This window comes from Botrytis fragariae (assembly GCF_013461495.1).
Source record: "Botrytis fragariae strain BVB16 chromosome Unknown tig00000006, whole genome shotgun sequence".
NCBI lineage: Eukaryota > Fungi > Ascomycota > Leotiomycetes > Helotiales > Sclerotiniaceae > Botrytis > Botrytis fragariae.
The window spans coordinates 54,927-68,245 of NW_023500988.1; the positions used below are offsets into that span (position 1 = coordinate 54,927).

The 13,319-nt window shown below is 42.2% G+C and overlaps 3 protein-coding genes across 3 annotated transcripts; 2 read left to right on the plus strand and 1 right to left on the minus strand.

Moving 5' to 3' along the window:
- Positions 1-28: 28 nt before the first annotated feature.
- Positions 29-2,833, plus strand: Bfra_001189 (putative fungal specific transcription factor domain-containing protein; the record flags this gene model as incomplete). The annotated part of the gene is made up of 5 exons (XM_037331627.1): positions 29-110; positions 326-578; positions 633-797; positions 850-1,028; positions 1,080-2,833. 5 exons carry the CDS (start codon positions 29-31, stop codon positions 2,831-2,833), a joined length of 2,433 nt encoding a protein of 810 aa, XP_037195781.1.
- A 3,995-nt stretch (positions 2,834-6,828) lies between these two features.
- On the plus strand, positions 6,829-9,692 carry Bfra_001190 (putative l-fucose permease protein; the record flags this gene model as incomplete). The annotated part of the gene is made up of 3 exons (XM_037331628.1): positions 6,829-6,993; positions 7,071-7,202; positions 7,260-9,692. 3 exons carry the CDS (start codon positions 6,829-6,831, stop codon positions 9,690-9,692), a joined length of 2,730 nt encoding a protein of 909 aa, XP_037195782.1.
- Positions 9,693-11,318: 1,626 nt separating this feature from the next.
- On the minus strand, positions 11,319-13,038 carry Bfra_001191 (putative glycoside hydrolase family 76 protein; the record flags this gene model as incomplete). Its single annotated transcript, XM_037331629.1, has 5 exons — positions 11,319-11,888; positions 11,961-12,252; positions 12,307-12,619; positions 12,730-12,849; positions 12,945-13,038. The coding sequence occupies 5 exons, from the start codon at positions 13,036-13,038 to the stop codon at positions 11,319-11,321; spliced, it is 1,389 nt and encodes a 462-aa protein (XP_037195783.1).
- Between the last annotated feature and the right edge of the window lie 281 nt (positions 13,039-13,319).

Sequence of the window (13,319 nt, forward strand, 5' to 3'; positions counted from 1 at the left end):
TGTCGTCTTGGAATTTCCTTTCGATACCATGTCTGGAAGGCCAGCGCAAGTTGGAATTGAACGATTACCAGCACGACGTATGAGCAACGAACCACGAGAATCAATGAATTGTAAATCTTGTAGAAAGAGGAAGGTTGGTCATACCGTGCTTCAGCTTCAGGCGCAATTCTTCCGAGATACTAAAAGTTTTTCCAGATAAAGTGCAATCGGTTGCGACCGACTTGCGAAGCTTGTCAAGTCTTCCAATGCCCTTGTATTTATGGTGGGGTTTATATCATTCAAGAAATTCGAAACACTTAATCCTAACTTTTCTCTCTCCCAACAGATGCTGTCCCCAAGAAACGTGGACCCAAGACGGATGTATTGGAAGCTTTATTAAAGAGAGTCGATGGATTGGAACGAAAATTGAGAGATGAGAAAAAATCCAATTCTCCAAACAATGACGGGAGTGCTTCTGGTTCTGGTGGGGGTGAAGCGGAAAGTCCTAACGAAGATACAAAACCAAAACGACCTCATTTGGAGACAACCATTTCAAATATTGCAGATGAATCAGCTGTATATTCTCCAACACCCATAAGGTATCTAAATCCTATCATAATTTACAATTTCCTTTTCAATTGACATATTCTCAGCGAACCCTCTCCATCAGTCCAACAAGATGTCCTTTTGGATACTTACTTTGTTCGATGCCATGGGAAATCTTATCATATACTTGACGAAACTTCTATCAGACAACGAATTCAGTCAAACCAAATTCCAACATATCTACTTTATGCAATTTACGCTGTTAGCGCAAGGTATGTTAAAATTATTGGTTTACATATGACGATTGACTGACTTTTCTTCAAGATATACTTCCCATCCAAATGGCTATTTTGCCGCAGTGAGATTAAGTGAAGATTATGCTCATCGAGCAAGGACGGAAGTAGACTTCGACGAACCATCTATCGATAATTTACAGGCTCTATTACTTCTTGGTATTTCTTATACAGCATCTGGAAGAGGGAAGAAGGCATACATGATGCTCGGTACATCTTCAATAAATTTCAACCACTGAACAACTCGCTAACTGTACATAGCGAACGCCGTTGGAATGGCTGTTGCGCTAGAACTCCATCGCGAACTGGATCAGAACCTACGAATTAGTCCTGTCGAGAGAGAATTACGAAGAAGATTGTTTTGGACATGCTATTTGATAGATAGATTCACAGCATGCGGATCAAAACGACCATCATTAATTGCCGATAAATCTATTGTGTTGCGATTACCATCTTGGTCACCCAATCCAGCCGCTCTTCCCGTCGAAGGAGAGTTTTTCCAAAGTGGTTCAAATCTTCATTTCGGCAACGGAAAGAAGAGCCAAGGAAGCACTGGAATGCTCATAGATATTGTGAGAATATTAGGAATTACTAACCGCTATCTCGCAGCTGGCGGTGTAAAAGGCAAGTTTCGCAACAATCATTTTTGTTCGACAATTCATTATTGTACGAATACTGACTATCATGCTATCAAAACAGGCGACTCTCATTTCCCATGGCACTCATTATCGAATCTCTCGAAAATTCGCCAAGACTTGGATATTTGGGCAGGCGGTACACAGGATGTCTTTACATCTGTTGATACACTTTTTGGGCAACCGGACAGTACAACTCTCGTCCTCAGCAAACTTATTTATCATCTCATACATTGCCTGATATATCGACCTTTTCTTCCTATCGACCTCGCTGAGTTAGCTGGAACCGGTCAACATCAATCTTGGCAAATTGAAGCCACAAATCTTTGTTTTCTTCACGCAAACGCAATCGCCGAATTGGTGGAGCTCGGAAAACAATCCGCATCGATAGAATGGCCCGCATTCGTCGGATATTGTATTTGTACCGCTGGTACTGTCCATGTTCACGGGACGCACTACAAAGGCGGCCGTGAAGGTGAAGTATTTTCCGCTTCCGCCGATTTTCTTTCCAGAGAAATGCAACAACTTTCCGAGCTTCGATATGCATGGTCCTCAGTTCAGCATCAACGAGAAACCTTACAAACTATCTATGGATGCCATTCCGATCTAGTGAAAAGTCTTGGAAGTAATCCGATGCGCTTTAGTCCAGTCTTTCACTTGGAAGACTTTTTCGATAGGTATAGTGATTTGGGCCAATATTTTGATGGGGCTCATATCAGTTTTGCGGATGTGGTGACACCGAATCCTGAAGCATATCAAGGTCATGACCTTTATGCGCCGACACAATCAAATAGGAATGGTTCTATTAATGGGAGAACGGGCTCGAATGGCTCGAATGATTCAACTTCTGTTATTTCTAAACGCAAATCTTCATCATCTGCACGAAAACGTGCTCTTACCAATAGTCTAAAAGAAAGACCTCTAATGTCACCGAATGGGAGATCGGTTGAACAATTACCACTACCACAGAATGGTTTACTCGGTCATGATCCGACATCTTATTCCAATCAAGGAAGTTCAATGACTACACTTCCACAAATACCCTTTTCGCCACCTAGTCAGAATCAATCGCAACCATATACTTTTTCTCCATCGCTCTCTTTGAATCACGGGCAAGAATCAGATTTTGATCCAATGTTTGGTATGTCACATCTGGGTAATAGTGGAAATTTTTCATTCGCAGGAATGGGCGGAACAAGTGGTGGTATGATGGGGGAGGAAGGTATGACACCAGGAGGAAGGTCAAATAATGGGAGTACAGGAACAAGTGGAGAGGAGAAAGATCCTTTCCTAAGCTTGTTGGAACAACTTGCAGAAAATGAACAACAAAGAGGTGGACCAAGCGAACTGGACTTTTTCTTGGGTGGTGGACAGGGTTGAAAATATACCTGGCACACGATACATTATGCACGCCCGTGGTCATTTTTCAAGACATGTATAAATCATCTCACGTGGTTGAAGAATTGGTACTTTGTCAAATCATACTTGTTTGGTTGAATTAATCTGGTACGAAATCATGAAGATGACTAGCAGGAGGAGGAAATCTTAAACGAGCCAAGGAGAGACGACAAGAGAAAGGAATTAAGACATTTACGATGATGGAAAAGAGGCTCGAAAGTGAAAGAATGTACAATGAATTGAAAGAATTGCATTGCGATTGAGAGTACCGGAGTTTGAGTAGAATGAATTTGCGTGCGGATACACACAGTACCATTGAGGGGCATATGAAGGTTAAACGGGTGCAGGTGCAACCAGGGGAATGAGATGGGGAGTTTCTGGGTGTAGGTTACATTACGGCGATATCTCACGATGGAAATCTTTTATATCTAGTAAGCAAAATTGGAGGCGGAGGAGATCTCCATACTCGCCATCACATCACAGTCTAGGTGCAAAAGCGATGTTTAATATAAATATATCTTCCAAGCACCGAGTTCATCTTGAGTGGTATTTTTGACTGAGAACCTGGAAGTATTGCCCTTTTTTGGACGCTTCGAAACACGGTTGCTCCTTGCTTTTCCTTGGTAGATGTAACCTATCAATCACTACCTAGTTTGAACTTATGAATTATGCAACAAATCTGCGAAGAAAACATTTCTCATGTATGTCCAAGATTTAATTCATGAAATGTTCGACCGTGCGAAGTACTAACCTCCGAGCCTCCCTCGCCTGCGACACCCGTCGATTCTCAATTACAACCTGTACGGAGTGAATGAATCGATCCGCACAGTACGATCGATTGACTTTCCGGAAAACATGATTCGAGTTCTTCATAAAGAGTACGTACAATAGATGCCCAAGAGCCTCACCAGTGACCATCCTCCCGTCCCAAACTTTCCAGTTCGGAAAAACAAATTGCCCCTCCATGCAACCCGGAACTCCACTAAAATACGAACATTCATCCCACTTCCGATATGCTTTTGCAAATTGTCCACCTAATTACCCATACGAGTTAGCTACGTGTGCATTTTACACTTTCACTTTTGACTGCAGTGGACATAGTGGATGTATGTAGCCGTCCCCACAAAATGGGGGCTGCAAAGTGAAATGCTGGGGATATTTAGTGTGGATGTTAGCCTGAGGTGAGCACGTGCTGTAACTTTAGGGTTCTTTTGAAAGAAAAGGTGGGAATCGGACCGACGGAGTTCCCTCTTTTAGTAGTTTGTTTTTTTCCAAAAGAGAAAACACGGTGCGTGATTTGACAGAGGGAGAGGGGCGTTTGGAGCATCAGGATTTTAGACTCAAGAGGAAGCGAATAGATTTTTTGATTGACAGATTTACCCCGCGTTATGAGCGTTATCGGGGGGCGATGGGTAGAATGTAAAAACTAGGTACCGGTAGTAGATTAGATCAAACTTGGGGGCAAGACGGCGCGGGGATTCGACCGGGAGGTGCGTGACCTACTTAGTACCTACATTGTCAGATCTTAGCATCTTACTTTATTTTGTAAGGTTAGGAGGATTGTCTCATTATGGGTGAAGCTTGCGAGAAAACACATAGTTCTAGGTAGGTACATGATACGAAAGACAAGAATCTAGTCCGAATTGAATAACGACCCCGAGTGGATGTACAGCGGATCTTCGTGTGTTGATTTTCAAATCGCGGAAGTTATGACGAGGAGAATGCCGATAGCATTGAGTTCATTAGCTAAGCCATCGAACTTGATAGGTAGGGAGTTTAGGGAGTTTGATGCTTTGGCACTTCCCCATATATTCAGTACCTAAATTCAGTTCATTTTGTAAAAGGTTAACTCAGAGGTTAGCATTTCGTACATGGTGACTGTAAAATCTGGACGTAAATACTTGTTATCACCTATGGAATCCATCTGTCTTTTGAGTCATGTTAGTATTCGCATTGAAGGAAGAAACGTTTCATCAGAGATCGTTGATTTTGATAGGCTCGGAAGACGAAATAGGGGTATTTGGAGATGTGATACTAAAGGAGAAGATTATTGGAAAGGGTTATGATACGATTGAACGGAGTGAAGTGAAGTAAAGTGAAGTATGGTGAATTATGGTGTAATCAAGCTATCCTTACTCGATGGAATTTAAGTTTCGAGAACATGGCTAAGCCTACAAAGTACACACACAGCATTACTTCAAACAATATGAGCAAGTATTATCGTCTCAAGTTGCGAAATTGATCAATTCATTCAAGAGTTTAAATGAAAAAAGGGTTTACATGAGAATTATGTTAATATCTCAGAGATCTAATGTCGATTGATCAAAGCCTTGTGAAGACTATTTGGAAATCTACTTACGTATATTTGCGAAGTATCGGTAGTTTAGCGGTAGGGTATTGCGAGATTGTGTTCTATGCTCTCGTGAGTCTCATCGAATAATCGTACACTATACCTGCCCTACACATCAAACTTCCTTGGCAATTATTGACTCAGGAACAATGTGCAACTGGCATCTGCTTGCTTGACACCTGCTTGAAATCTCCATGTTACCGCTTTGGGAAGGAAAGGGATTATCATACACCCAGGTGGACAATACTGTGCAAGCGAGAAAGATTGTGTTTGATAATCAGGAAATTTCTTTTGATTCTTGATCTTCAACCGTGTCACAATTTTATATCATGTTGACACCGAGAGAATCGGGGATAAAAGATTCAAGGCACGCCAAAGTTCATGAAATATCGGAGAAGGCGAATAGATGAGATGGTGCTCGGTGTAAGACGTACGATGTATACCTGGTATTCATGATCTAAAAGCAGCCATAGAAAACTAATCTTGAAATGGTCATATAACTTGCCTTAACCGAGGGATCGAAGTTTATTCATTTACGTCACTTCTCACAAAACTCATCAACTTTTTTTCAATTCTATCGTCACTCTCTTTGAAGACCGAAAATTCCCCTCCCATCACCTGGGCATCTTTTCGCGATTCACGACCTCTTAATGGTGAACAGTTTATCATTACTACTACGCGACCAAGTGGTAATTATAGATAAACTAATGACAAATAAGGTTTGGTTTATATTTAATCTTTGTTGATGCTGCTTTTTACTTGCTCACATGTAAGTTTGTCGAATTTTCATTGGAGATGATCCAATCCATAAGACTCTTGTAAGTGAGAAGGCTTTAACAAAAATCTCTTCATTTCCCAAGCTTCGCCCCATAAAGTTAACGAATCGGCAATGGCGTCCGAACTACTGGAATTTGGCTATTCAAGGTCTTGCTGTGTTCTGAATGGTTGATTGGGTTCCAATCCAAACTTATTGTTTTGCCAATCTGCTAATAACGTTAAATCCCAAAGCCTTGATGTGGGAAATACCGGGGTAAAACGACCTCCTCGAACTAACTAGCAAATGCCCACAAACGTGCGAGTGGGCACTTGGGAACCGGGAATCGGGAAAAGAGGATCGGAGTAGGTAGGTCATGATCGTCTATACTTGACCTGCTGTCCAGACTTTCCGCAGCTCAATTCACCTATCGCATCAACTTCGATATACATCTACACCGAAAATAATTCAACAATAAAACAAATCATCATTACTTGTCCTCCGACACACTCACAACGATCATAGCGTAGGACCATTTGCGCCATATACGATCTCGAAAGCTGGTTGGCACGCACGAAAAGTAATCCCATCGAAAAACGAAAATTCGACATTGACGAATACGAATCAGCGAGTTGAATTGGAGGCAGAGATTGGATCGCAGGAGGGGGGATACATCACAAATTGTGTTTGCTCGCCTCATTGGGAATACAATTGCGCGCAGCTCTCCCCGATCGGAAAAGTCGTACTTCAATATTATTTGGGTACATCAGAGGATGGAAATACGGATATCGTTACATTCGACTTAGGAGTGGAAAATGACTTAGGAATCGAACTCGAGACGAATAGATTTGAGACGAAATACATAAACATACAATGTCAACATCAATAGAGCCCGTACAATCGCGCAGTGAGCTGGTTTTTTGGGTCACTACCATTACCTTTATTATTACGAGCATATTTGTTGTAGCGAGACTGGTTTCTAGATTCGGAATTTTGAGAAAGAGAACTCAGGATGACTGGTTTATCATACTCTCTTGGGTAAGATAAGATTTCTTCTGAGGGGAATAGCATGTTGAATGGATGGATTTACTAACAGTTATAATTCCTTGTGACAGTTCTTTGCATTTGGGTTAACTTTCTCGATTGATTATGCAACAACTAAAGGCCTGGGAAAGCCCGATCCTGACATCAAGGCAGAATGGGGCCCTCACCTCAAAAAGGCGGAATATGCATTTACAGTACTTTATGTGAGTTATGGTTGTTGGATCATGGACTAAGTGCGCAATTTCTGACTCCTATTACAGAATCCATGTTTGATGGCGACAAAGACCTCAATTCTCATTTTTTATTTACGTTTAAGCCGAAATACTCAAAAGCTCCTGAGGTGGGCTTCATATATCACCCTACTCGTTACTGTTTTAGATGGCATCGTCCTTACTTTTGTCAACGCATTTCAGTGTAGCCCTGTTTCTGGTGCGTGGATGACAGATACGGATGCGAAATGTCTATCGATCATCACCATCTATCTGGCATCAGCTCCTGTGAATATCATCACAGATTTAGCCATATTGGTTCTACCGATTCCTGTTCTTACCGGAATGAACCTTCCCCAAAGGCAAAAGGCGATTTTGGTTTTCACTTTCTCCTTGGGAATTTTCGTTACAATCGTCGACGTTGTCAGAATCTATTATCTACAGCAAGCCTCGAATGACTTTCAAACATCTGTTTTAGCTCACTCGCAGCTCGGCGAAGGAGACGATTTTGCCTACAATGCCTCGCTTGCGTTTATGTGGTCGGCTGTTGAGGTCAATGTCGGAATCGTATGTGCTTGCATTCCTACCTTGAAGCCACTTATGAAAGTAATATTACCAGCGATGCTTGCGGACCGAGTATCCGGAAGAACAGGATCGCACACCCGCACGGCAGATAACCTTGAGTCTGCGAGTCCACCCATTGTTAGCCAAGGCCAATTAGCCACTGCCGATAATAATTTGCCACCAAGAAACGCTGCGTTGCAAGACAGTCCTCTATCACCTTTGTCAGATACTCATCCTGGAGGTTATCGAGAAGACATGGAGCAGCAAGAACTCAATATGGCAGAATTCTTAACGGCTCCTTCAGCTTTTGCTTTGGAAACCTTACGACGAAATTCTACAGCACGTACAGCCAATACCACTTACTTTGGATTTGTCAATATGAGGGTTCCAAAATCAATGATGAAGACTCGTGGAAGAGAAGCTTTCAAATATTGCATCATGGTCACCATTTTATTTTTCCTTTGGGGTTTCTCGTACGGATTACTCAATAGATTAAATCGCGAAATAGCAACATTAGCCAACTACTCCGACGGCCAAACCATAGGATTATCTGCCGCATATTTTGGAGGTTATGTCATTGGAGCCCTAACAGTAGGACAGTGGGTCTTGAGACATAGTGGTTTCAAAGCTACATTCATTTCGGGACTTTGTATCTACGGGACTGGCACATTAATGTTTTGGCCCTCCGCAGTTCTAACATCATACACTGGATTCATACTGTCCAGTATTGTTGTTGGATTTGGTTTATCGATTCTAGAGACCGCTGCAAATCCATTCCTGGCTCTATGTGGACCAATGCAATACGCTGAATTTAGATTGATGCTTGCGCAAAGTATACAAGCCGTTGCATCACTTGTGAGTCAAACTTTGGCAGAGAAAGTTTTCTTCAACGGAGTACAAATTGATGGTGCAGAACACTTGACTTTAATCGATGTTCAATGGGCCTACCTCGCGATTGCCCTCTTTACCGTCATTCTCGCTCTATTCTTCTATTACATGCCTCTACCCGAAGCTAGTGATGCCGACCTTCAAGCACAAGCGGAACTTTTAGAAATATACCCATCAAGAAAGTTACCCTGGACAGGCACATCAATTATTTATACGACTCTCGTCATCGGCGTTATTGCTCAACTCTGTTATGTTGCAGCACAGGAGTGTATTTCAGAATTCTTCAAACCATTATTAATTTCATTTGTCCCTAGAACGGGTAGTTTCAAATCGTTCTTCACACTAAATGACGATGAAGATTACCTACTTTTAGGTCATGGACTTTTTGCTGTCGGTCGATTTGTTTTCGCACCTCTCTGTTTAGTGGTCCCACCACGAATTCTATTGCTTATTGCTTTAGTTTGCCTTACCATATTTTCAGCTTTTATCTTCGCCATCAACGACATATCGCAATCTTTTCTCGCTGCATCCTCTCTTTTGGTTTTTTTCTTTGAAGGTCCGATTTTCCCACTGGTGTTTTCTTTGACCATTCGCGGCATGGGAAAACATACAAAGTGGGCATCAGCGTGTGTAGTAGCATCAGCAACTGGAGGAAGTGTTTTTGTTTTTGTTCTTTTTGGTGTGCGGACAATCCATACTATACAATATTCTTTTGTAATTCCTTTTGTATTATTTTTGATAGCCCTTTTATATCCGGTGTATTTAAATTTTGGTGGTGAAGGTGTGAGGCATCAGGTTGACCCAAAACCTGTGGTCATGGGTGGAATTTGGTCTGGTAGTGAAGAAAACAGAGAAGCTGGACAGGGGTCGAGAGGTAATGAAGATGATAGACCGGATACGCCTCTTCGGAGGTTAAGTCGTAGAGTGTCTATTTTAGTGCAGAAGATGAGTCTTAGCGGGAGAAAGTGTAGCACGGAATTGCCCATGGTAGAGCATAGGGAAACGAGAGGGAGGAAGAATAGTAGTGAATGATTGGCTTGGGGAATACAGGGCGTATTTGGGCTTGGTTTCTCTTTTTAAATCTGAAATTAGCGGGCGTTCAGGGTATCCGAGAGGATCCAGTCATAGATATCCAGCTTTCCGGGTATGGGAGTCAATGAAAGGAAAATTTGGGCACGGAAGGATCAAAATACCCTCGATTATAATCCGGACAGCGCAGGCTAGGGGGCCTGCAATGTATACATTACAGATAGCATTTTGGGTCAAGAGATATCTCTTATTTGGTTTTGGGGTGATCTCTCATCATCACAGGAGTTGCGAATTTATTCATGTATCAATAGTTAAATGTATTATTATTAATGAAAGACGAACGCCATCTAGTGACTGATTGACATACTACATGTCTTGAATATACCAGGCGGTTCTTGCATGCTTCACTTCACCCCGCAATCATGGAATTCAAACTTGCGAATCATGCTAGATTAACAAGCGTACTCTCAATCTCTCTAGCCCGCCCTAAATTGACGAGAGACGATCTCGAATAATCCATTGCCCCGTTCTTTCATTGACATAATACAATCCCTCGTCTTCATCACCTGTCCCACCCTCACCCTGCCTCGCTTCACTTCCTTCCCCTCTCTCCCCTTAAACCAAGCAGACGCGTGCGCCACAATGTGAGCGCAAGACATGTGCATGAGTTAACTCCAGCCGGATTGGTTCCCCTCCACAATTCTCGAACTTAACATTTAATATTAATAATCTCTACTTTACTTGGGTAACTCTGCACTTCTTTCGTCCCTCCCGAACTTTTGGATGCGACTTTTTACTTCCCGTTTCATCCCGTCCTATTGTATTGCTTTCCGTTCTATCCCATCCCATCCCATCCCATCTTGTTCTACTCTCCCCTCTCCCCCCTTTCATTTTCCGAAACATGACCCAACCCATTCATCCCTATACTAATCCCTCCATCCTATCCTATCCTCGCCATCCCCTCCATCCCATCCCATCGCCCAACCGCCCAACCAATCTTTCACATGTCCCACTTCCCCTCTCCTCTCCGAAAAATCCCAATCCACCAAATGAATTCTCCAGGATCCACATTCTTCCAAAATTCACCCATCCTCCCTCACCACCTTGCCCTCAGAGTTTCCAAACGAACAAATCAATAATTATCCGCCCTGTTTTCCCACCCATGCATCATACTCACAACATCTTACGCATCAATTTATCAAAATGATATATTTTTTTTAAAATCTCATTTATTCATTCCATCCCATCCCATCCAATCCTTTCATTCTCATCACCAATCCTTTATCGCCGATTCATCCTCTCTGTGTGTACCTCTTAGTAAAGCAATGTATGGGGTATATGCACGCAAAAACAATGCAATACAAGAATTCACAGCCAGTACTGTAACCACCAACTCAACATCTCATGTCATATCCATCCTTTCCCATCAATCACACCAACCCAGCAGATGTTGTACGCTTAAACACCTTATCCCATATCCTTCCATATCCTCGTAAAGAAAGAAAATAAACATTAATTTCCCAACTCCATTTCATAATTTTCCCTTCCCCATTCTTATTCCGTTGCCCTCTCTCCTCTCCCATATCCATCTCTCGATCCCCCCATCCCCCCCTTCCTTTTCCTTCCAATTTACAAACTCATCCACCCAAACATTCCTGTCATTCCTACCAAAACCACCGTCGTAACCATTCCAGCTCCCACTCTGTCTCCTGTAGATGGCGGTTTGACAGCATCCAAACTAGTCGTGCTTCCACTACCCGCCGCACTATTCCCCACACTAGTTCCACCTGTACTGTTCGTAACCGGAGCTAGTGTTTGTTGAACGAGATTTACGAAAATAGCACTCATGGCTGCCATTTGTTGTCCCACACCAGATGTTCCATCCCAATCCGTTCCTTTGCTCCAACTCAATCCACATGTTCTACCAGCAAATGGACTCGAACCTGAACATTGTTTTGCTGCTGCGACTGCGGATGCTTTCAAGTATGGCATAATTATATCATAAGTGTAAGGGGCCATTTTTGTGGTTGAGGCCAACCAACGAGTGAGGAATGCCTTGAAGGAAAACATGTCAGTTGTACATGAAAGTTTTGCTTCGCAAGCAATTTCATAGGCGATATCACCGGTAGGGAAGAAGTTTTTGAATGTAGCATTGAGAAGTCCATCGACACGTTCTTTCCAAATTTCGGAGCCATTTGTCTACTCCCATGTTAGTATAAATATTTGAGGGTATCAAAGATCGAGAGGAAAGAGAACAGAAAAGGAACGTACATGATTATACATGGTAGCTGCACCAAGTAGGTAAACTCCCGAATTGTAAGAGAATTGAACCTTGTTAATATCCGTACAATTCTCTTCAATGTGAGCACCATCATAAATATTATAATCTTTGTCCATGTATCCCACACTTTTGACCCAATTCCATGTTTCTTCAGCATATTGGGCGTATGTTTCGTTATTGGTGTATCTTGCGAGTCTCGCCCCGATATTAAAGAAACATCCATTTGCGATAGAGTTCTTATAATTGTAACCCGTAAGATATGGATAAACTTGCCAACGTAAACTATCAAGCATTAGCCCAATTCCCTCTCCCAATCTCCAAGTCATAAAAGCTTACCCTCCACCACAAGTAGCATTATCAATTCTCACAGCTTGAGTATTGAAAACTGCTTGAGCCAAAGCCAACCAACCTGGTCTGTTCGAAGGAGGATCCGGGAATTTCGTTTCCGCTGCAGTCATAGCTGTCATTCCCCAAAATCCTTGATCATCATTTCCCATAGATTGTGACCAATTCGCAGGCATCATATCATTATTTGCCCCAGTTTGCCATTGAATACCCGCCATCGCATCATCGTTGTATGAGGAATCGCCAGTATAATACCAATAATCGATAAGAGACCCCCACATCGCACCGGATTCCCACCAATAATCTAAACAATGGATATGAAAATCAGTTCCACATTCCTATTTTCCTGTCGCATTTACATTTGCGCAAAGTCTAGAATGGAGAGAGAAGAAAAGCAAAGAATTTTAAACTCACAACCCCAAGAAGGATCTGGTGGAGGTCCAGGTAAAACTCCAGGTATTCCTCCCGATTGATTTCCCTTATAGTATGTCATCATATCGTATGCGATTGTCGCAGCCGCATTCTTAATTGAAGCTATGTTGAAAAACAAAAATTCTAGTTAGCAAGTCTAAGGCTGTAGGGTGAAAGACCGTTTTCGAATGCCCGAATGAAAACCATAACAAACATACTATCGTCATCCAGGTTTAATTCTATCTCAGCATTAACCATTGAGGAACCGAGTAGAACTGCCGTCGCAGCCGATAAAGCGAAAGTAGGAAGCATTTTGTCCAAAGTTTTTCGATAGTGTGTAGTGTGCAGTATGTAGAATGCAGTGCGTCGTGTGTGTTTGTAGATATGGAAGAGTCGATGCTGAAGTTGGGAATCCTTAAGTGGTTTGTAGGATTCACCCAATCTTAGAAGTATCCTTCCAAAAAGGTTCAAATCAATTTAAGAAACGAATGGACGTCAAATACTTCTTCTTATGTTACAAATTTCCCTTATGGTGATAATCCATCAATATGGAAAGAGAGTCATTGAAAGACTTGTAGAAGTAAGTGACAATA